This window comes from Ambystoma mexicanum, chromosome 1p (assembly GCF_040938575.1).
Source record: "Ambystoma mexicanum isolate Mex_15411 chromosome 1p, UKY_AmexF1_1, whole genome shotgun sequence".
NCBI lineage: Eukaryota > Metazoa > Chordata > Amphibia > Caudata > Ambystomatidae > Ambystoma > Ambystoma mexicanum.
In genome coordinates, this window is record NC_090921.1 from 214,031,344 (window position 1) to 214,056,958 (window position 25,615).

At 42.8% G+C, this 25,615-nt stretch overlaps 1 protein-coding gene across 3 annotated transcripts in view; it reads right to left on the reverse strand.

Annotated features, from left to right (window-relative positions):
• LOC138567878 (micronuclear linker histone polyprotein-like) overlaps positions 1–25,615 on the reverse strand; it is a 141,992-nt gene that overhangs the window by 76,141 nt on the left and 40,236 nt on the right. The window contains exon 2 of one of the 3 annotated variants that reach the window (XM_069646375.1): positions 6,960–7,037. The exons of the other annotated variants lie outside the window; for them this stretch is intronic. Within the exon in view, the coding sequence (XP_069502476.1) occupies position 6,960 (1 nt within the window). The 5' untranslated portion in view covers positions 6,961–7,037. The remainder of the gene's footprint in view (positions 1–6,959; positions 7,038–25,615) is intronic. 3 annotated transcript variants of the gene reach the window in all.

A 25,615-nucleotide genomic window follows, 5' to 3' on the forward strand; every position in this document is an offset into this window, starting at 1 on the left:
GAAACAAGGAGCGAAAAACAGATCGCAGAATGCAAAGAATCATTCTGAGCATTGTTGCAAATTATGGAATAAGATACCCACACTTGGAATTTGGAAAACTTCACAAGTGTAGTTGCATCTTACCCATGTAATAACCCAGCGGTAAGGGGATATTTATTAATGAGGACAGCAGCTAGATATTTCAGTGGGATGGCTGGTAAACGCAGGGCTTATATCTGGTTGGGTCATTACATTTTCATAATGACTCGTGGTGGTCAATACATACATTATTTCTATGTGGTAAGGAGACACGCTAACAACCGATGTAATTGTTAGGCTATTTCAGTAATCAGGAAAATGCTCAAGTAAGTGTGGTTTATGTGTTGCAGTAAAGTGCATTACATGCAAATGAATTTGTTGAACAGCTGGCAAGTATGTGGGGTGTTAGGGTTGGCTCTTATACTTGCATGTGTGCTGAGCCAGGATTGATGTCACCATCAGAATGTAGGCTGTGAGTCTGGAGTGTGAGATTAGAATGTTTGGGGTGAATGGGTTCTAACCCAGGCAGTTAGATTATGTGAGCCTGGGTGGTGGGAGCCAGTGGGCTCCTGTCCCTTTTCTCTTTATCTCCTAATAACTATGATGACATCTGATCCTTGTAACAGAAGGACCTTAATAAAGTAACCACTATGCGTACCTGGCCTGTGTATCCTGAGGGTCCCTTGGAGTGAACCCTATGACCAAGAGCCGGTCATAACAATTGGCGACGAGGATGGTCCAAGGTATGGTGAAGGAGGACCTTGGAGTGGACACCAAGTGAAGCAAAAGGAGATACAGGTACCTGTGTGATGTCATGTGAGAGAGGAGAAGAGATTCTGCTGCGGGGGGTGCAGGCAAGAGGACAAGTAAATGAAAGGAGAGAGGGAGAGCCCACTGCCCCCCATGGACTGGTTGCACCCACCACCCAGGGCTGTTTGAGCCAGTCCACCCAGAGCTGGAAGGGACAGCCTGTCAGAGGAGACCCCTGGGAAGAAGGTAGAGTGCCCTCTTTGAGGCCAGGAGTCATTAGAGGCTGTCCAAGAGTCTGGAGAAATGGAAATCACCCAGGGCTGGAAGGGACAGCCTGTCAGAGGAGACCCCTGGGAAGAAGGGAGAGTGCCCTGTTTGAGGCCAGGAGTCATTAGAGGCTGTCCAAGAGTCTGGAGAAATGGAAAGCACCCAGGGCTGTTTGAGTCAGCCACCAAGTACTGCTTTAGTCAGCCCCCAGGGCTGTTGCAGGCGACCACCCAGGGGTGTCACAAGCATCCTGCCCCAAGGAGCCTGGGGCAAGGATGGCCTGTTGGAGTCTGCCAGGAACAGGCCCCCTGGTACATGAGGAGACATTGGCAGGGTTGCATGAGGCTGCCCAAGTGTGCCACCATTTCCTGAGTGACTATGCCTGCATTATTTAAAAAGGGGAAGTGTAATTTCCATGCCAAGTAAGCGTAATTGTGCCTTTTATGCACCTGGAGGCTAAAGGTTTTAATGAGAATAGACGCTATGCTGATTTGGTCTGAGGTGGGGACCATGCAATGAGAAAATGGTTACTGTTTGGGTTTGGGTATGATAGTAGTTTTTGGGGATGATTAGTTTATGCTTGCAGAAGAAAGTTTGGAGTTTCATTTAAAAGTAAAATGTCATAATGGATTGAGCAACGATGTGGCAAGCAGTGACTGAAGAGTACTGTTGTGCATTAGTAGTGAATTACCATGAGAAGTATTAGTGAGAATGATGTTGCACTTAGAATAGGAGATGCATTTTATTTTAGATGTAACCATTTTGAGGCATTGCAGGTTGGTTTTAGAGTTGGCCCCAGTTGGCAACATGGACGTTTAGGTCTCATTTAAAGTTGGTTTCCACATTTGTGTTGTGACAGGGGTTGTGTGTGAGTGGCACATATGAGGTTGATTGAGGTGGACAATCAAAGGGTGTTGATCCTATTATGCTTAGTATAACGTTTTGAGGCAATTTAGCATATTAGGTTACCTGTTTAACGGCGACATGGACTTTTAGAAAATGTGACTTGGATGTACTATGTTTCAATGTTCTGATCATCCTAAGACTATGTTTTGCTTGTGTGTGTGTGGTGTGAGATTTGTGATCTTAAAGCACAATAAGAGTGATGTTGGTCATTAATGGTTACCACAATCTTTGAGTCATTTCAGCATTTAGAGTTGCCCATGCTTTGGCAACATGGACTTTTAGGAAATGAGATCTGCAATTTATAATGTGATTATTGATATGTCATTGCAATGCTTACTATAACCATTTTTGAGGCATTGTAGGCGTGATGTTCTGTTTGTGCGTGTATGGATGTGCAACCCATGATGACTGCCAGAGTGACTGCAGCGCTCTTTAGCAGTTAACATTCTATGCCGGGGTTGTCTGTATTTTGAACATCCTGTGTTTGTGTGTGTGTTGTAGCAGTATGTGAATGTTTTAGTGTTGGTGCATGACCAGTGTTGGTTTTTGAAATCTTTTATTGTTTTTGGAATATGTTTTAATTGATGTACATGACCAGGGTTGGTCAGGGGACTCTGCAGAGTTGGAGGTGTTTGGTGTTTTGAGGCCCTGTGGGGTTAGTGATGTTACTAGTGGTAGGCTAGTATAGAAGCTAGTTGGAACTTTGATTAATTGGTTAGTGACTCTGAGGGGTCCAGAGGTACCTAGTAGGAGACTAGTACCATAAGCTTTGCAAAGCTGTGTTTTTGTGATGATTGGTGGCTCTGAGGAGTTCACATGAAACCTAGTGAAGCTTTTATGTTGTTTTGGATTGTGGCTCTGCGGAGCAGTCCAGAGGCATCTAGCAGGGGACTAGTGCCTGAAGCTGTGTGAAGCTTCTATGTTGTTTTTGAAGGTGTCTAGCTCTGCGGAGTTTACTTGAAGCTGTGTGAAGCTTTGATGTTTTTGGTGACCCTGGAGTTGTTAAGGTCCAGGGATTGCTTGGAATTCTGGAGATGCAAGTTACATTGCATTTAGTGTTTTCTTTTAACTTTAGGTGACTTTTGGAATTGTTCTTGAGTCCGCTCTTGATTAATTTCAGAAGCCTGGCAACGTTTCATCTGCAGCTGTGTTCACTTTGGGGTGTTTATTTGGTTTTGAAGGGCTCATTTGTCTGGCCAACATTTGTAGCGTTATGCTGGTGGTGGTTGTTTAGTGACAGCTGGTTGCGTTTCTTTATTGGTGTGATGAGGTGAGTGACTGGTGATTAGGTGTGTCTGTGTTGCTTGAATTTTGGAATGGATTTGACAGCGGCATGAGTTGTGACTGTGGTTTCTTGGTGACCCAGGTAGATTGTTGGGTTGTTAGTAAGTATCTTGCGCAGTTATGACAGTACCTGGTTTTTCCCGGTTTTGGGAGTTAATACTCGGAAGTGGCAGTCCGAGGTTCCTTTGTGGCAGAGAGGAACGGAAGGAGCTTTGTGTTTGGTTGGTCTTGGTAGTGTTGTGGTTTGTTTGCCGAGGTGGGCGGTTAGTGCTCGAAAGTGGCAGTTCGAGGTTCCTTTGTGGCAGGCGGTAACGGAAGGCGACTTGTGATGTTTTGATTGGTTAGGAATGTTAGTTGTGGTGGCTGGGACTGTCATAGGATGTTAGTTACGCCTGTTTGTTCAATCTCTGGGGTTAGCGGAACTCTGCTGAGAGTGAGGTGTGTCTTGCTGTTGTGAAAGTGTGTGTTGTTCTTTATGCAAGAGGAGGAGGTGTTAGGGTTGCTTTCTCTAAGTGTGTGTTTGAGGTGTGTTTGTTTGTTGTAGGAAAGGAGGTGTTAGGGTTGGCTCTTATACTTGCATGTGTGCTGAGCCAGGATTGATGTCACCATCAGAATGTAGGCTGTGAGTCTGGAGTGTGAGATTAGAATGTTTGGGGTTGAATGGGTTCTAACCCAGGCAGTTAGATTATGTGAGCCTGGGTGGTGGGAGCCAGTGGGCTCCTGCCCCTTTTCTCTTTATCTCCTAATAACTATGATGACATCTGATCCTTGTAACAGAAGGACCTTAATAAAGTAACCACTATGCGTACCTGGCCTGTGTATCCTGAGGGTCCCTTGGAGTGAACCCTATGACCAAGAGCCGGTCATAACATGGGGGTACATATAAGCTCAGCAATATGCAAACACAGAATACACAGAGACACCTGGGAATAAAAGGCGTCAATCGAGAAATGAGGACTATTTTGCAAACAGGAAAATGAATGTTTTTCACAGTAGGACAGCCCCAGAGTTTGTCCGGATGTGCCTAAAAAGTTAACTGACACTAGGGTTTTGGAATGCAAGGAGAAAAATGACAAGAAAAAGGATTTGTTGGTCTAAATGATAGGACAATGAGGCTGTATGTCCATGTAGCAAAGGCAGCTTTTTGGACTATAGATGTGGCATTGGTTTAGCAGTGTCTTGACGAAAATATGTCAGCTGTGGTGTAATTTTAATAGGCACCTTTCAGTGTAGCCATTTAAACGTGTAGGCGTACATTAGCCCAGTGGCATTTTTTGGCGCAAGTGCAGAGGATGCAATGGTGCTAGTACAGGAATACATTGAACAAGAGAAGAATTAGCACATGGATGGCATTTCAAGAGCCAGCCTAGCTATTTAACATGAGGAAATTAGGAATGGCTTGATTGCATATTAATGATTCCAGCCTGTTGAGGACAACAATGCAAAATTCTTTCATTTTTTAGAACTGGTGGGTAGGCATTCCAGTTTTAGGAGCCGGATGATTAAAGCTGGGCCCACAGTTGTGGAGTTTTAAAGATAGGCATATACATATTGGTCTGAACAGGAGGGTCTGAAGGACTAACAAGAGTGATTCATTCTGATAAGGAAGAAAGGGCGTGGACAAAAAGACATCTTTTGTGTGCTACCCATGAGCTTAATAAAGGAATGCATCTGTTTACTGATAGCCAGAGCGCTTTTCCCCTGGCTTATGAGAGGTTTCTGTATGGGAATATTCAGTATCACCTAGAGGCATTTTCCTGTGTGATGGACATTTTTATTTTATTTTTGAGGAGTTGTCCATGAGTGCCCAGAGAAGGGGTATTGTAGTGATCCAACAATAGTACCTACCAGGGCCATCTCAAGCATTTTTGGGGCCCTGGACATGGACGTCTTTGGGGCTCCCTTCCGCCAAACCAAAGGAATAAAGTGATCAAGAATATCTGGTGGCACCCTCCCCCCCACCATTATCATAACCTATAGGTTGATATGCTGCCTTGCAGCATTCAAAATAAGCATGTTTATGCCCTTTAAAGTCCCCTTACCCTTTCCATTCTTGCTCTAACCAGAATGATAAACAAGCAGCTTTTGATGGCCAACATTAGCAATCTACGAAGAGGTTACTTCTCTTCGAGTATAGAAACAAGATACTTTTATCAATAGCATCCGGGAAGGTAAGCAGCCTGTAGTATTAATGTAGGACTGTATGTAAAAAGGTACATGTAACCCAGAATAGGCAGAAAACTCACATTAGCTGCCTCAGAGAAGGCAAAAGTGCTCAAGCATGGATAGAGTAGACCGTAAGGAAGGAGAAAGCTGCACATAGCTTAGCATAGGTAGTGAATGCAGATTAGAAGCTAACAGGAAGGTGTCTCTATCCAGACAGACTGAGAGCAGGAGTGGGACATGGTTTTCAAATAGTGTTGCCATTAGAAATCAAGGGAACAAGTGCCTGTGGTGTGCAGTATATCAATGCTCACTATCATAGTGGAAGCAACCTTATAGCCAGTGAAACTATGAGTGATGATTTTATGAAGAACATACCCTGAGAAGAAAATCACCTTGAAGGGCTGATGGTTTTGAAAGGTTTAGGGACTGGCAATTCTGAGATGTTAGGCAATAAAAGATTAAATGAGATGTCCAGGATCACACAGTGCTTAAGGGGTGAATCTGGGATTTGTGCCAACTATGCAATTCCTGCATTTGAACACTTTCTTTTCCAGCTCTTAACATGTACTAAAACAATCTAATTTATAAAAACTGACTTGCAAAGTACGCAAATCACATTTCAAACCTGACAATTTTTAAAAACCAAAATATTACAGAAGGGTGTTACACAAAGTGGGAATGATTCTAGCGTAATTCTCTCCATCATCAAGGGAAATACCAAATACCATTCAATGTGAAGTAAAAGATTTAATCTATGTACGTCTTTCGTACTTTTAAGCTTTAAATAGTTCCAAAACAATGGCGTTTGCCACTCAAATGGCCTACATGAAAAGAAATACCAATTAATGAGCTAAACAATGCCACCAGCATGTAAGTAGGCAAACCTCACAGAAGACAGCACAGTAATGCAAGGGTTTCTATATGATTTGACCAGGATCACTCTATCGTCTGCTGGCAGAGCCAGGATACAAGCATGGACACTTTGGCTGCACAGTATTGAACTTGCATACTTATTTACCTCTTTGGAAGGGATTGCTTAGGGTTTAAGAATGGCCCATTGGAACAAACTAATTTCTAGACCTTCACCATACAAATGTCATTATAGTTTTATAGCAACCCTTATCTGGTGAAGGAACAGTGCTGTTAATAGCACCACGTGTGCTGCAAACCCAAGTAAATATGCAGGTATGTTTATAAACTTCAGACATAGGGACGGTTCAGCCAGCCTTGCTGGAATGTGCCCTTCTAATCTTTCATATGAACACATATCTTTGCAATGAGTGCTTAACACACTGAGCTAACTTCTGAACCATCGTGGATGAATATGGATCTCGACGTTGGCTATTGCACGTGATCAGCAATATTCCCACAGGAAGGAAAGAACGCTACGAAAAATGTGCTACACAAACTATGTATTCCACAGTGAAAACAGGATGCATTACATGATTAATTGATCAAGGCAGAATGTACTTGTCAAAACAGACAGGCAATAGGTTTAGAGCCTCAGCAGCATGCAATAAAATCCCCTGGCGTGTGCTATTTAAGCCTGGTGAAAAATGGAAACTTACTTTAGATCAGGAAGCCTTGTCTCTGGTGCCTACTGTAGTTTGGCAAGGAATGAGCGATTCCTAGTAGAAAAGAAAGGGCTGAATGCGTGAAGAAAAAAAAACTTTAATTATTTGTTTATTAAAATTCATGGAGCACACATAAGCCCTTAGGCATTGTGGTACTGTTACAAAGAAGAGGCTTACAGATTATAATGAAAAGGACAGACAAAAGTGGCTATGTGCCGAGCTGCGCCTATAGTACAGGGTAGATACATATTGTAGTTACAATGGATGAGTTGCATATTTGGCTCACATTGGTTAGAGTAGAAAATTGAGTAAACACACAGCATAGAGATTAATGTGGCAACAGGGGGACACGACATAGGTAGTTAAACAAAGTAGTTTGAAGGTTTGGGGGAAAAAAAAATGATGAGGAGGGATGGTTCTGCGCTAAGTTCGCTAGAGAAAGCATTCCATGATTTGGGAACAAGACGGGGAAGCTTAGCCCTCTGGCATTAGCTTTTTGGTTAATGGGACTTATAGTAGAGTGACAGGGTGACTTCTTTTTGGTCAGGATTGTAGTGAAGCAGCTCCCAGCCTTCTTAGGTTGACTTGCTAGATTTATTACCAGATTCATTGGTATCATTGCAAGCAGCCAATCAGGTTACATATAAGTTACATATAGGACAATAAAACACTGGCAGCCCATCACCCAGTCCTCTGGCTGAACAACTGACCAGGTTAGAACATTCACCCATGCATTCCATCACTCAGGCATAAACACTCCACATGACCTCACAACATTCCTTCTGCAAAGCCAAGCCATACACAACACATCTCCTCCCTTTAAATTGCACATCACACACAGCAAAGCGTTACACAACACATCTCCCCTCTTCCGACAACAGCGCAAGACATTACACAACACATCTCCACACACACCAACATAAACCATTCACACCGACTCACATCATCAGGGCTGGCACACAACGTGTGCTCTGACACTCTATCACTCACCTCATACCCGATGCACTGGCCAGGCACACCAGGTCCAACAAATAATCTCACTGTCCAGACCCTGATGAGGGTGAAAAGTGTCATGGAAGTGCACACAGTACAGCTAAAAACAGCTGCATGTGCACAGAGAAAGAAAAAAAAATATTTGTGGTAAATAAACCACACAGTCGGGGTAATGTTTGACCATGCAATGCCTAATACCACAGACATGCCCATACCGAAGCCGGGGGCGCTACCACCCGTACTCACATACCCCTACACCTGCTGGAGGCGCTACCACCCAGATAACAAACCAATCACCTTGCATGACTGACCTCAGTCACACCCCAACAATTGGTGGCGCTACCACCTCTCACAGCCGTACGAGAGATAACCATGCATAACCTCATTATAGTCATGCCCTGACATAACTGGTGGCGCGACCACCAGAAACACACGTACACTGTTTAACCATGCGTGACTCATCACAATCACGCCCATACCAAACTGGAGGCGCTACCCCCAGATACCATGCCACGTGGCACTACCTCTCAAATACCCTTGTGGCATACCCAACCACATCCATACTGAATGTTAGGCTGAAGGCGCTACCCCCAGCAACCACATTGAGAGGTAAGACATGCTGACCTGGCACTCACACCATCAGCAACCATACTTATAAATTTCATATAAGCTTCACCCAAAACTAAAAACATGGGAGGCGCTACCCCCTCAATCGCCAGACACCATATCAACACCCATACAAGTGATAATTGAAGGCACTACCCCCAAAATGACTAAACTGCCCGGACCTATACAGATGTTCCATACTGTAAACCATACATCACATAACACAATATGCAGTTCACATTGCATTGTTCTATACATTTGAATTGATGCATTTCTTAAAACACTATATATCATGAAGTCCAAACCAAATCCACACCTAAAGGTCCATGTCGCAATTTAGCGACCTAAATGCTGAAAATCCTCAAAAAGTTACATATAGTCTCTAAAGCATTAGATGTCATGAACCCGACCCAAATCCAATCCTAAAAGTCCATGTTGCCAAATAAAAGTCCATGGGCCTCATTACACGGTAGGCGGTAAGGGTTTACCGGTACCGGTATTTTACCGGTACCGGCAAATCCTTACCACCTTACTACGAGGTCCCTTTGCGGGTTGGGGTATTTAACACCTGCTTTTTGCAGGCATTAAAAACCAACCCGCAAAGAGACCCAGGGAGCTAATTACGGTACCGCAATTTGCGGTACCGTAATTAGCGCCTTCCCCATTCCCATTATGCCCTATGGGGCAAAAATGGGAATGGGGAAGGGCAATGGTGGAAGGGGGAATTACCGCCCCGCCAACCTTGGAATGGGGCGGTAATTCCCCTTTCCACCAAGGCGGTGCCGGTATTTTACCGGCATGAACCATGGCGCTAATAGCGCATTGGTTCTCCGCCTACCGTGTAATGAGGCCCCATGTTGTCATGGGACAATGTAAATGCTGAAAATTCTGAAAGAAGTTAAAAACTAAACATTCAGGAAAACCCTGACTTCCATACTAGTTTTGGACCATACCATATACACTTTACTCCATACTAAAAGTCCATGTTGCTTGCTGCAACCCTAAACTGCAAATCCTCAAGAGTGTTAAATCTAAAACACACTCATCACATCCAAACCATACCCATCCATACTTAAAAACAAAACACCAGATACCAGCCTGCAATCCATCTATGTGCATCAAAGTAAATGAAACACAGATAAGCACATAAGCAAAATACGCACTAGGATGCTCCACATAGTACATTTTCCTTCAATCCATAGTGCAAGCAACTTCAACCATTTTACCCAAGTCCATAGCTCCATAGCTTAAAGCATACGTAGTTTTACCCAAATCCAGGCTCCATGGATCTGTCCCACGCCGTACCATGTCCAAACACCTCCATCATGCAGATGTGTCCATAATGTTGCCAAACTGCGCAGCTTTTACCAACCTCCATTACGTATTCGGATCCCCTGCATTAGTACTCATTGCAGGTTTGTCCAACCACTCCAATCCTTTGACCACGAGACCTTTTATGTACCACTGTCTTCCCTTATGGGACCCAGCTTGAACTCTCCAATGTACAGATGGGGCAGTTTCCCGTAGTTGTAAGTGCAGTAATGACATGCACATAAGCCCAGCTATGATGTTAGACTTCAGTGCACATAACCGCAGCAGTAGTTTTTAGTGCACATAACCACAGCAGTTATTCTCCAGACCATCAGACTCCTCTCTACTGCACATGAGATTCGCTTCACCTGCCATGCAATTCATGCCCAGTATCCAAGCACTATGCATCTTCCATTAATTGGCACCCCAAAACTGGGAAGATGACTCCATAAAGATGTCCCTGGATCATAATAATCCGGCTAATAACCAATCCGTTGTTCCCTCTCCTGCTCATGGGACCCAGCTATGCCTCTCTCTCCTGCTGATGGAAACAACTCCCCTTTCTTCAATTTAAGAGTTGGCTTCCATTTTTCAGCCCTGCAGTACCTTGCCACCCTGGGTGATGGGCCTTACTTCATTTGGGGGCAGTGTGGTCCTCTTCTTCCTTCCTGCACCCCCCGCAGCAGGGCACCAGCTTTACATCTGTTTCATGCGTAGATTCTTCTTTTAAAAGACCAGCTTGTCGCCATTGTAGTGAAGCAGCTCCCAGCCTTCTTAGGTTGACTTGCTAGATTTATTACCAGCTTCATTGGTATCATTGCAAGCAGTCAATCAGGTTACATATAAGTTATATATAGGACAATAAAACACTGGCAGCCCATCACCCAGGCCTCTGGCTGAACAACTGACCAGGTTAGAACATTCACCCATGCATTCCATCATTCAGGCATAAACACTCCACATGACATCACAACATTCCTTCTGCAAAGCCAAGCCATACACAACAAGGTGCAACAAAACAGACTGTAGCATGTAACCTGGCATGACATGAACAAGGGTTATTTTACAGCTACAGAAATAGTGTTGGTATTAAAGGAGGTATTGATGAACTTCATGAGATGAGAAGCAAGTGATTTTATATGTGTTTTTTAAACTAACGTGTGCGCAGAAGCAGGCATCGTCTTGTAGCCGAATGGTCCAATACCATTCATGTTTTCTATTATTCTTTTACTTAGAATTCCCCCTGAAGTTGAAGGGGGTTACTGGATCCTGTGACCTGCCTTTTGGGGAATTTCAAGGATAGCACAATTGTATTGAAGGGGGTTTTGGGGTGCTCCTAAAGGCCTTTTTCAGGAGCCCCACCGTGAGTGATAGGACAATTTGAATGGTTTTATACCTGGGGTGGTATTTTACAATTTGTGAGGCCTTGACGGCCAGAGTGGAGAACATTTTTAAATAGGAAAAAACCCTCTGTGATTTGAGATGATCAGTTGAGATTCTGGAATTATAGGATTCAGACTGACGAAGAAAGGTTTGAATGACACAGCATGAAGGCATGATGACAGTGTTTAGGTTACCAAGGAAAGCATGTTTGTTTATTCAGGACATGCCCTAGTTAGACACAAGCACAATTTTGAAGGCATGAGATTGTTTGGGCGAAAATTAAAGGATTTAATTATTTTGGCAGCCAAAATAATGAAATCCTTTATATAGCCAGCGGTATGACCTGGTGGAGAAATAATGAAAAATGTTAGAAATCCAGACGCAGGCCGCAAATATTTATGAACATTTGCGAACGAGAGGTAGAGCGAGATGTCCTCCAGGAAATTAGAGGCAGCCATAACATAGGGAAATATGGCAAATGATTAAGAAGCAAACTGAATGAAATAAGAATCATGAAGGACAGTAATGGTTCAGATAAAAAGATTTAGGTTAAAACAACATCATAGAGTATATAAGGGGATACTGACTCAAAAAGTGATAAGAGAAAACAGAGGTTACTGGGGTGGACACCCGAGAAGAGAGAGGATTCCAGGGTGGACACCTGAGGTGTAAAGGGATTCCAGGATGGACACCTGAGGTATAAAAGAATTCCAGGGCGGACACCTGGGGAGAGAGAGGATACGCTTTGTTCTTGCGCTTTAATATAGCGGTCAGAAGAAACGTGAACTCAGAGTCCCACATAATAGGGAACGACTAGGTGCGACCACGTTTAAAGACGTTGTCAAAGGGGTTCGTATAAACGCCATTTCGGGGTAAAAATTAGAAGACAGAGATATTTGTGTCCAGCTGGTGTCTGTCTAGTCTGTCAAGTGTCTGTTGTACGTGTCCTGTTGTATGTCACATGTAAGGAATTTTGTCTTTTATTGTTTGAAACTAAGACGTATTTTTTACGCAATTCTGTAGTCAAGAGGGAATTGCACATGAATTGATGTTTTTGAGCAAGTTGGCGATATAAAAGTTTTTGGCAGAAATTTGGATTGGAGCTTGCGGTGTTTGGTGCTCGCTCATATTGTTGGCAGTGCTAAAATTACATGAAAGCATTAAAAAGTGTTGTATAGGAGGAACAGAAACAGATTTAAGCATGGAAGACATTACTCCATTAGCACACTTATGCAAGCAACTGCTGAAACACGCACCCAAGCTTAAGAAATATAGCACTGAGTGGGTTAAAAGTTCTGCCCACATGATGTTTTTGCCGTGGCCACAAAATGGGTCTTTATCTAAAGCCGTTTTACAACACATGACGACTTACTTGCATGCCACATATACAAGCAAGAAGTTAGAAAACGATGTGCTGTTCTCAAATTGTGAAAAATATAAGAACAAGGAAAGGAGGAAGAGCCTGCAGCAGCTTGGATACTAAATGTATGCACTGAGGGTGATGAGACGCCTCCCGCAACACCTGCCCCGCCTGAAACAGGAACCGAGGGAAGTAAGCCTGAAGGACTCTACCCATTAAGGGTGCTTAAAGCAGCCACAGGGTACAGCAACCCCGCTTATGAGTCACCTACATACAGTAGTGACAAAAATCAAGGGAAGGATAAGGACAAGAATCTCACATCCCTAGTCCCGAGGGGCAACGGGAGACGCGATGGTGCGATGATGAAGGAAGGGATCAGGCACAGACAAGTGCATCTCTCGATAAGGAGAGAGGGAAAGAAGTAGAAAGGAAGTGAAGACAGAACTGATGAGATAGCATTACAAAAGATGAATGGATGGGAGGACAAATATTAAAACTCAATGGAAAAGGAAGTAATGAAGTGAGACCTAAAGAGAGGTTAGATGAGGCACAGAGAAAGGAGAAAGAGAAGGAGTTAAGGGACGAAAGGATAAGAAGAAAAGAAAGGCTGAGGCGAGAGCAGCTATATCGCGAAGAGCAAGAAAAGCAGCTCAATCACAAACAGAGAGCAGCCTATGAACAAGACAGACAGAAACAGCAAAGGTTAGAAGAAAAGCAAAGGGTACGTGAAAAAAGGATAAGGAGACGAAAATAGGAGGAAGTTCGAAGGGCAGATGAACGTAGAAATGAAAGGGAAAAGGAAGTAGATAAGGTCAGAGAAGAGGCGAGGAAGCACAAAGAATTTGATTATGATATTGAACTTAAGCGTCCAGAGAGCACCCAGCGCTATGACACTGAGGATTTCACCCGGAGTAGTAGGAATAAGGAACTATCCCTGGACAAATTAGAAATCAATAGGAACAATGAAGACGCAAGTAGTAAATAACAGATGATTAGAATAAAGGATTAAAACACGTTAGGGAGAATTTGGGCCTTTGTTACACAGGATCAGGAAAATAAATAAATAAATAAATATGGAAAAGTTGAAAATGATTAGTTATCTTGAATAAAAAATGCATAAAAGAAAAATTGAGAAAGGGAACAATTGGGCAAATGAATAAAGGATAGGGGATAAACCCAAAAGCAGAGAACGGCTACAAAATCAAAAAATTGAAAAACAAATAGCACTCCTGGCCAATAGCAAAAGGGGCATAGCGCAATCAAAGCATCAGAGACCATGAAGACAAAAAAAAGGAGTATGGCTAACAAAAATTGGGTCAATTAAACAAAGGAAACTCATGAAAGCCATTTTAAGAAAATATAGAGAGGTAAGTAAAAAACTACTTTTGAGTGCCTGTAACGATTTTAATTTATTTCACAGATAAAAGTTATGGACATTTTGCATGGAAGCACAAGAAATGTCTGCATGACCTTAAAATTAGGGAGAAAAAGAAAAAGGTAAGTACTAGTTCACACTAAAAGGGTGTGGACACACAAAGCTGATCAGCACTAAAGGTAAGAGGATCCAGGTGAATAAACAGGAAAAAGGTAGTAAGAGACACAATGTCTTCAAGTGTTAACTGTTTTTCCCAAGAGAGGTATAATCAGGTGTGGAAAGAGTAGAAAATAGATGACAACATGGCCACTTCAGACAACCAAACAAAACAGAAGTAAAATTGAAGGTGAGTAATTATTTTCGTGTTCATAATGTCAAAAAAGATTGTTGTGTTAGGGGTAGGCAATCATTAGAAGAGGCAAACATTGTTGGGTATGATAAAAATTGGAGGCACGTAGTAAGAATTGGTGCCATAGACTTGGAAAACAGGGGTAGGCTAGATTAAGTTAGGCAGGGACGGTGTGCAGCGAAACGCCCCTGGTTTTGTATCCATAGGACAAACACAAAACACAAGCAAAGGCCATGTTCCAACCAACGACAAGAAGTGAAAAGGAAGAATGGCTGCTGAGCTGAGGAAGCATGTGCAGCTAACCAGCAAGAATGACTGCTAACCAGGAAGCATGTGCTGCTAAGCTGAGAAAAGAACCAAGCCTAAACTAAGTATCCTGCAGGGTGGTTGGAAAATAGTGCACCAACGAATAGGGGAGAATGATCCAGAAAGCATTTTGATAGCAGAGAAGGAGGAAAGGGTTGAAGTTGGGAAGAAAACCTGACCCCTTGCCAGTGCCCAAATGACTTTTGTCCCTAATTTTGACTTTCTACAGACGACGGCGATCCCCAAGGACGTTTCTGTCATCTACTACGGACGTGCCTAGAAGAGCAGAAAAGAAGAAGACGTCTTTCTTTAATTGTTTTTGTCTCCTTAGGGTTGCATGTGGCACCTGGAAAGGGAAAAATGTGTCCCATGAAGGACAGTGTGTATGTTATTGAAAACAAATTCCAGTTGTAGCCGGCTGACACAGAGCTAGGAATGGGGGGTATTTTTGGTTGTAATGTGAGAATGACCCACAAAAGGGCAAAATTTAAATGAAAATGTTTTGTAACTGTGTCTAGGAGGCAGGGGTGTCCAACAAGAGGGAATGTCTTGCGATTTTTTTAGGAAGTAGGGTATGAGAGCCAATGTGGAGAAGGGAGGTTTTAAGGAAATGGGTTGGTAGGAAATGTGTTAAATAGAAGAGACATGTTTACAAAAGAAACTAATTCCGTTTTATATTACAGGTATGCGTCGAGGGACCTGTATGCCTTGGGAAATTAACGCTGAACCGCGTGAGGAAAGAGGGAGGTCGTTGAGAAACCCAGTGAAAGCCCGATGCTGAATTGTGTCTGAAAAAGACTCCCCAAACCCTGCGTTCCCATGCTGAAACGTCCCCTCTTTTGGACTCATTGAACAATGAACTTTTTGGAAGAGAGACACTCTAGTAAAATTGAACTTCTTGTGAAAAGAAAAAAAAACAATAGACTCCTGGTCTAAGCATCAATGAAACCTGGGAGACCGACTGTGAAAACAGCTCAAAGGAAAAGAAAAAGGCGACAGGACACAGACGGTCCACTAACGCCAAACTAAAGATGAGTAAAACGGAAGATACGGAAGAAGAAAGAGTGTGGAAAAGAGGGAAAGGCACATTGAGAACGATATACATATATGCATGAGCAGAAGAAGAAGATCAAGGGGAGATTGTATTCTGTTGGGGTGGGAGTTGCAGACAAGGTGAAATACAAAGAGACAATGGGATAATGGGTTACCTCAAAGCTCGACCAACCTCTCGAGTCTCACAATGGCTGTGAAATTATCTAAGCCGTACAGTTAGGTTAAAGCAAATGATTACAGGAAGTGGGGCTTAAATGGAAGAAGATGACACACACATGTTTTGTTTTAAGAATAACAATACATTAGTATATGTGACAAATTGTAAGATTGTGATAGGATGTATTTAGATAGGTAATTAAGGATAGTGAACATGGATGTGGTTAAAGGTTATTGTTTTACAAACAAAGAACTTTAAGAGTAAGAGTATGCATGGCAGCCGATGCAAGGAGACAAGTCTTAATCTTTCAAGGTGGGATTCAGCCCATAGATTTAAACATTGCAAATCCAAATTCATCTGGAATCATATTTAGTTCACAACTGGCCCTGATTTGACAAAGACACATGCAGTGTTGAAACACGTGTTATCCAAGAAGGCATTTTGTTTTTTCCTTTGTTTCTGTTACTTTGGTGATAATGTGGATATTGCACGACTAAAACTTGGAAATTACACACTCCACCATTTTGTGTGGCGCTGTTTTTTTAGAGTGTGAGAAAAATCCTTATTTCATGTTCTTACAAGAGGCAGGGGTTTGAACCTCTTTCTTTCTCTTTTCTCACACACCTGCGACACCAAAAGAGGTGAAAAACAGGAACATTTTCAAGGCGCAGAGCACAGTATAGCTGGAACACCAACAAACCCCAACACTTCTGTAAACACGCTTCACAGTATATGATGTCATTTAAATGTACTATAATTCCAATCGGAATGTAATTGAAAAATGCAGGTTTGTTGATGCGTAGATAAAGCCAAAAGTGGGCAAACATTGGCACGTGCACCAATAAGTTAATGTAGGCACAAGGTTGTTAGGTACTAAAGTAAATATTCTAGAAAAGGTGAATGAATACAAATAATTGTGGTTCCATATTTGGAATTTGGATTCACTCTGCATTGGATCTCCAACACGTTTGTAACTCGCGGGTTAACTCTCCTCACCAATCTCCTCCCCTTTTGTCTATGACAGGGATCCCCAACCTGTAGCTCGCGAGCAACATGTTGCTCGCAGCCCCATTTCATGTTGCTCGCCAGCTCTTCAATAACGGCCTGGATTGCGCAGGTGTCTAACAGATTTACTGCGTAGGCGTGAACCACAGGTCAAACGTGCTTCCCCACTTGAAGTTTCACCACCAGTTTCACTTGAAAGAACAGTGGAGCTGCTCATAAATTAATGTGCCGCTGTAATTCCTGTACGCTGCAGTACCCAGCCCTGTATCTCAGCATATCATCTGCATTAGGACTGCTGTCAGCCTCCGAGGCTGAAATTCGCATTTATCTTGCTATGTGGCTTCTATACAACAAGGTCAGGTAGGTCGAGTCTTTAATGATTTCATTTTTTTTAACATGCGTTTGTTTACTTTATTCAGAGTGAAAGGGTGTGCGAGCAAGTGGCTGCCAGTGTCCATGTTAACAAGGCTGTGTGAGCGACGAGATGTGATTGAACAAGTGTTCGAGTGCTATTTGAAAGTGTGAGAAGTGTGTGCTTAAGGTTCAAGAGAAAGCACTGTTGTGTGCGTACATGCTGGCAAGAGAAATAAAAAGTGTGAACGAAAGAGTACAAGAATTTCATGGCTGCTTTTATAGATCCCTGTGTTCCCCCTTCAGTTTTCATTGCTAAAACAAATTGATCGTAAAAGCCATTCCCCAGACATATAACAGAAAATGTGACAAACCATTGTTACTACAGGTGAAAATTATGCTAAAAGGAAATAATACACATTGTAAAGCTACATGTACATCTGTACATGGCACTTCAATGTGCATGATACAGCTGACAGGTTTCCTTTCTTTTGTCGCTCTCTTGCCACCAAAAATCTTTTTTATCAGCTCATACAAACAGAACATTTTCAGGAGTTTTTAATTATTCAGCACTTCATGGCATAACGTGCATGGCCTGGCGTCCAAAATGTATAAGGGCACATAATGCTACACAAACTGCGCTGAGGCAATAATTCTCATGATCATTGTGTAGTGGGTAGAACTATTATGCACTAAGACACATGTAAGTAACCAGTGACAGAAGCTGTAGTGTGCTAGGATTTTACCTCTCGTTCCACTATTGTCCTATCCTCTTTCATGGGATGAATGTTTAAAATATCAGCTTGTGTTGCTTTGCCGAGAGGTCACAGGGTTGTGTAAGGAGATTGGGATAGAGCTGGATTCATGGATCTAAATAGAACGGATACTGAATGATTTTGCCATGTTCCTTGAGATTGGGAAATAGGTTGCAGGCAGCAGGGTTTTCGCTATGTAGTAGGCATGCTGGGGGTAGAAGAGAGGGATGCAAGGGGACGTAGGGTAGAGAAGGATTCAGTAGAGTTTACAATGGAGAAAAAGGGGTGCAACAGATACACAAGGATTTTGCATAAGAGAAGGTTGCAGAGGAGAGCACTGGAACACAGGTGAGGGGTAGGACATAATGCAGAAGAGAGGGTTACAGAAGGAACAATAGTTTATAGTGGAGAAAGGGATAATGCAAAGAGACAGTATTGTGCAGAGAAGAGTGGTGCAGGAGATAATACTTTCTGAGGGGTGTAGTAGGGGAAGCAGGAGTGTACAGAAGTAAAAACAGGCAGGGGACAGCTAGGTGCACAGGGAGATTGGTGGAGGGAGAAAAAGGAGATGAGAAACAAGTGTGAATGATGGATATTACACAAGAGTGTATAAGGCAAGCATACTGCTAAACAGGGACTGTTCTAGGATTAACATGGCCTTGTGAAGCAAAAGATGAGCAGGCCCCTTAATTTGAGTAACTATTGACATCACAAAAATTGACTTCAGAGAGAGTGACTTAAGTGATACTTGGAATGGTCAGGGGAAGTTACATTATAAGAAATTGCTCTGAGTAAGCCAAAAACTAAATTCGATGATATGCAATGTAGGAATGGCCACTATTATTACTAATATTACAAAAAATTGAGCAATATCATGACTGATGCTTCCTTTGAGTAGCAGACAGTGTGTATGTAATCACTTCTAATGTTGGCAGCTAATGCACAGAGAGATAAACAGATGTGTCTAGGATCACACATTTTAGTTAAGTGGTGAAGCCGGGATTTAATTAAAAAGTTCCTTTTTTTTAATTTTCAGCATAAAGATACAATTCTGTTATATATATACACACACACACACACACACACACACACACACACACACACACACCCCTTTAAAAAATAAAAATGGAAACGCTGCAAATACCAGAATGCAAAGAAAAAAAAAAGACTGGGTGGATTACACCCTGTTCACATGAGACAAGGTTAGGGCTGTGTCCAGGACTGAAAAAGTATCCATATCACAGGCCGACATTTCCCATACCACATTCTGACAGAACCCTACAGATCACACAAAAACCTCTTAGTTCCCACACATACACACACCAATATTGTACTGGACACCAACTATGGAGTGTTTCTGAAGAAAATAATGGATTTCTGACCCAAGATTTAGGTAACATGATAAAATAAGGTTAATTTGTAACCTAGGATCTCCACAGCCCATGACTACCTTATTACAGTCCTAGAAATTCTGGAGTGGCCTAGGGCACGTAAGGGTTCACTTAAGGATGGCCGAGGTAGGGCATGTGACATAGGACAGTCAAGGTTGGCACTTACCACCTAAAGGTAGTTGTTTCTGGCCTGAGCTATTAACAACTCCCAACAGTGGTCAAGTGGGATAATGAGCACCCAAGGAGGCATAGGGAACCCATAGGTGCCACAAGCTCCCATTGTGTGCTCAACAGCTTTCACATCTATACCAGGGAAACAATTAGTGTTGATTGCCACCCAAACTCTCTGAAAGATAAAATAATCAAACAACTATTTCATTGTTATTATCTTTTTTATTTGTGTGTGCTCCTTGAGTCGTTCAGGAACCATGCTGAAATATAACACTACTCAGTAGTGTAGAATAATACCTAAGTGGTCTTGTGCAGTGCTTCTCTGCTATTATTGGGAGCCTCGATGTACTTCATATGTCAGCACTGCTGAGAAGAAGGGAATACACAAGAGTTGATCAGTGGGAAAACATCTGTGTTGCGATAGGATAGTGATGGTGATGACTGTTATAGGTGGGCCGGCAGTAGTAACCAACAAGGCAAAATATTTCATGAAAGATAAAAGATAGAGCCACATATATAAGCAAGAGGGGCCATAATAAATGTGGGGGTCGGGTGGGTGTGAAGAATGTAGTCGGTGGCAATCAGTCTTTTTTTTTCCAGTTATTTACACAGCTGAGGTGACTCAGAACTTCAAATTCTATTCTTTTCAGGTGTAGACTGGTGAAACAAAATGCTTCTATGTCTACCTCCCCACCACTGAAGAAATCAAGAACATATACTTTTTGGGATGAATGGGAAGAACAATAGTTCTTCACAAGTTTCAAAGTGAAAGCTATATGTTTAATTTGACAAGCAAGTGTTTCAGTTGGGAAGAAATGCAATTTGGAAGATTTTATCAAAGTTCATAAGTCAAATGACATAGATTACTGTTGGTTGGGTAGTCTAAGGCGAGCGCGACTTAAAGAGCTTAAAACAGCATTGAGCGCTCAGCAATGAATTTTTAAGAAAACAGTTTCTCATTCAAAAGCAAGAACTGTGGCATCACTGAAAGTGGCCCATATTCTTGCAAAAAAGAAGAAACCATTTGAAGATGGTGAAATAGTAAAAGAAGCTATGCTATTAAAGATGTCCAGCTCTCAGGAACACAGTTGTTCACAGAATTGAGGTGATGTCAGAAGATTTTGACCTTCAGTTTAGGAGTGATTTAGAAAAGTGTGATTTTATAGTTTTGCAGTTTGATGAATCAACTGATATAGAAGATACTGCCCAGCTATCTATTTTTTATTAGAATGGTGTTTGAAGATAGCAATGTGAAAGAGGACATATTAGCAGTTCTTCCACTAATGGCTAAGACAAGAGGAGAAGACATTTATCAAGCTTTCAAAATGTTTATAAAAGACATGAATATGCCACAAAAGAAACTTGTGGCAATAACAACAGATGGCACACCAGGCATGATAGGCCGGGATTTTGGTTTTGGTGCTCTTTGCAGTAGAATTCAGAAGTTATCACTGCATTATTCACGAACAGTCACTGTGTTCCAAGGTAGTCAATTATGAGCATGTCATGACTATAGTTTAAAAAATCGTCAATTCTATACATGCAAGGTCATTGCAAAACAGAATTTTCAAATCACTTCTAGATTAAACGGATGTTCAATATGGTTGTCTACCCTTCCATACAGAGGTGCGATGGCTTAGCAGGGGTAAAGTACTGCAATCATTTCTGAATCTCCTACCTGAAATTATTCAGTTTTTAGAAGCAAGAGGGGAACAAGTTGAGCAACTCTGAATGCTCTAAAATTGCTAATGCGTTCAAATTACACTTGCATTTAAGGATATCCGAAAAAGCATTTAAAATCACTTTCCAAACAGGAGAAAGTTAACAACTGGAACTATAGGTATTATGCCACAGATCTGGACACTTACTTCAAAGACTTTGAAAGAGGTTTTTCCATTTTGTACTTTTGAACGTGCAGCTACTTTCACATCCATCACTTACTGATGCTAGCTTTGAAATTACAAATGCATTGTTGCTAAACATAGGTGAAGTAGGAACGATCACGCCATGAGGTAACATTTTCTGTATTTCATGAACAATCTGACATCAATGGAGATCCTGGTTGAGGAATATCAATCAGAATAACTCATGTGTAGAGGCTCCCTTATGTTATTTTAAAAAACATTTGAAAGTTAAACTTAATCTGATTAAAGTGATATGCATTTACTCTTTATGAATGTCAATGTCCATGACCAACACTCACCCACCCTTTGAGAGTTTGGCCCAGTTTACTGTCTTTATGTGAGTAGATAAGCTCCTTCTGTTACATTTCAAAATAAATCCTTGGGGAGGATAACCCTCAACCCTCCCTCTCCATATAAAGAGGTATTTAAAGCCTACAAGGTTTTGGCCAAGTTTACTGCTATTATGAGCATCAAAGTTCTCAATTTGTTCCACAATTTTCAAAAGAATCCTTGGGTAAGAAACATCAAGCCGACCATTTAACAGGCATTTAAATCCTACATAGTGTTGACTAATGTTACTGTCATTGTGTGTGTTAACGTGCTCCATTGCCAAACATTCCACACACTTGAGTGTGAACAATAAAAACCCTTGCAAAGAGGTATGTAAATCGGTGAGATGTCATTTTTTCAAATGTACAAGTTTCGAATGGCAGACTTTTGAATTTTTTTTGTCGAAATGCCATTCTTTTGAATTACTATTTCTTTGAAAAAAATTTGAAAGTGCCGTCGACATGGGTTAGGGTTGGGGCTTGGGTTAGAGTTGGGGGGTGGGAGGGTGGTGTGGGAGTTGGGGTGGCTGGGGGGAACCCCCCATATATACACTAAAACCTTGAAACGTTACAAGGAGCTGTTCAGTGCTGTAATTTCAGCACTGGACAGCTGCCTCTAACGTTGCAAAGTTACAAAAAAAAGCATTGAAATGCTACTTTTAACATGTAAAAGTGCATTTCAATTGAAAACCAGTCCATGACTATTGTCGACGGATTAGTTTCGAAAGAAATGCACTTTGCATGTTAAATATAGGCTGTCACAGCTTTGTTTTTCTAAACTTTGTTTAAGAACATTTTATTTGTCGAAACTTTGTTTTCGAAATTATCACTATGAACCATGTAAATCATACTAATTTTTGACCAATGTTCTTTTCCTTTCGTGCAGGGGTTCTCATTCATAAGTGGCAACAGAGTGCTGACTTGCTAAGCATTATGGGTGAGCCAGAAGCAATCTTAGTGAAAACAAGATCCCTCCCTCAGAGGGAGAGCTCCTGGACTGAATTATGTGTCACTAAACTACAGTATCCCAGCACACCTGCTCAATGAGTCATGGACGGCCAGGAGCGTTTTGCTTCCCCCGGCTTGCATGGCCCATTGGATTTGCGTGCTGGAGTGCTGCAGTTGAGGTGTGTGCAAGGCCACTCCTGCACCACCCCTACCTTTCTTTGGCCTGGGGTGGAAAAATTGTGTGCTCTGGCTCCACCATACACGTCAAAACCACGAAGCTCTCCATGCTTCCTGCTTCCTGGCTGTGAGATGAGCATTAATCAAGAGAATAGAGTACCGATTGTCAATGGGAAGGCATCTGTCAGACATGCAACATGGTAGCCTACAGCAGGAGTGTCTAGCAGCCCGGGCAACCAAAAAATCATGTTTTTCTATGTGTGTACGTATGAGTGTATATCTGATAAGGCTTAAGCCAAAGGTCTGTGTGACATGTCTAATAAGTCTGCATATGAATGAGATGGCTGTCGTGTGTATGTAGTTGTCATGTATGATTGAATGGATGAATGGTAGTGCATGTGAATGAGAATACAGTTTCGATGTTGTAGTGTGGTGTTTGGGTGCATCTGTGAGGGAATGAGAAAGCACTGTGAATGTGTAGACTTGTTAGCGTGAATGTGTAGCCTCTATGTATGCAGAGATTTTCTTAAAGGGTCATACCTACATTGGTGCAGCCAGTATCAGTATGCTTTCATACTGGCATGGCATTTATTATGGCATTATGTCAAACTCAACATGAGTGTTCTTACATGAATACAGGCATAAAATGGTCCAGCCCGCACAGACATGTTCGGGCACAGGCATGAATGTTTCTTTACACTGACATAATATTGATATATATTGTGGGGAATGGCATCATAAAAAAGGTTCTGGAACATGCTCTTGTGCACGGTTAGTGGCTTGGTATCTAATGTACATTTTTCATGTGTTACACTAAAAAACGAGAAGTAAACTGTGTGTCATTTTGCCCAATTTTTCAAAGACAGTGTGCTTGTCATGATGCCCGCTCCCGGGGAGCCGGTTCAAGCCCTGCGTCCCCGAAAGCGGACATCCAGTCCCCAAGGAAGGACCCAGCAACCCCATATAGGGGCCCTGTGGACAGTGTCCTGGCGCCTATGGCACCAGGCTCATAAAAGACATCAGTCCTGGCGCCATAGGCGCCAGGCTCATTATGGGAGTGCTTGGGTGCACTTACCTGATGCAGACCATGCTGCAGGATCCCGGCCTCCTTGATGCCTGAAAGGAACTACTTTACCTGTGGGACTAATTTACCATCCGGGCGTGGTCGGGGAAGGATACATACCTGGAACTTCTTCCAAGGCTATTTAAACCCCACCCGAACAGCCACACGTGCTTCGCGTTGTTCTGCATCTTGCAGCTGGACGCTCACCGTGTCTGCTCCTGCATCCTGACTTCTGCCACGCCTGCCAGCATCCTGGATCACCTGCAAAGGAAGAGAAGAAGAGAACAGAAGAAGGAAAAGCCCTTACCTGCTAAATCCGCATCCTGGAGACATCTCGCTGACAATCCTGAAAAGGAAGACTTTAATTAAAAAGCTCATCGCGTCGATCGCTGCAGCGCCGCATTCCACTCACCTTTACAGGGCGCCTCCATGTTCAGCAGCGATCATCCGGATTCGCAGTCACGCCCCAGCGCCTAGGGAGAAAAAGACCAGAACAAAAGGTGAGAGAGAGAAGGGAATAAGGAAAGCTAAATCTCCATGTTAAGACTTACCTGTTGATTCATTCCCTCTTCATTTCGGGTCTGCGCCGCATCCTGGCATTTCCGGACCCCGGCCCCTAAGGGGAAAAAGAGACATCAGCGTTAATGAGTGAATGAAAAGACATTACCAAAAATGGCTCATTAAAGACTTACCTGATTTCTACAAGGATTTCACCTCTCATCTCGGGTCGGTGCCTGTTCCCCGGCATTCCGTACCCCGGCCCCTATGGGGGAAAAAGACACTAGCATTAGTACATTAATGCATGGACACAAGGGGAACCTCTTATCAAAAAACTTACCTGGAAGCCAAGCAAGTTTGGTTCTCACCAATCCAAAAATCCAGTGAAGTAACTGGATACCAACGCGCCCCTGCATCAGAAGCAGGATGGAGAGCTCGTCCTTCCAGACCCTAAGGTGAGACGCTACGAGAAATCACAGAAGGGTTTCGAGGAAGGTGAGAGGGGAAAGTGGGAGGCCGATTGCATTACCCCGCAGACAGTTAATCCCCTATTTTCGCCTACAGAAGGATACTTCTGCGAGCCAGGCAAGCCAGATTTGGGGGCCCAGTCCAGTCCGTCTTCCAAACCCTGCGCATCACCTTAGAAGAGGTCACAGCAGCGCGAACCAGGCCAGCGCCTCTGTGGGAGTCAGGTGAGCGTAACAGAACGCGAAGCCTTCCTACAAATTCCCACCCAGGCGCTATGGAAAGTTCTGAGACTGATCAGTTGGCCCAATTACTGGGGGAATTACGGGCCGAAGTACATGCCGCTCGTCAAGAGACTAATGCCCTCAGGAGGGAATTAATAATATCAAAGGAAAGAACTGATGACCTGGCCAGACAGCTTTTGCAAGGTCAAGCTGGGCAAACTCCTCTACCCGGTTCCAGAGGGAACCCCGCTCCTGTGGTTTCCAGTAACCCTGTGCAGATTAATCTACCTGGAAACATGCCGCTGGCCCCACCCGAACGCTTTGCTGGGGACCCCAAACGATTCGCCGTATTCATTAATCAGTGTCGTTTGCACTTCCTATGCAGACCTGGACACTTCCCTAATGATCAGACCAAGGTAGCCTTTCTATTGTCATATCTCAGCAGCTGCGCTGCCGATTGGTCAGTTCCACTGGTT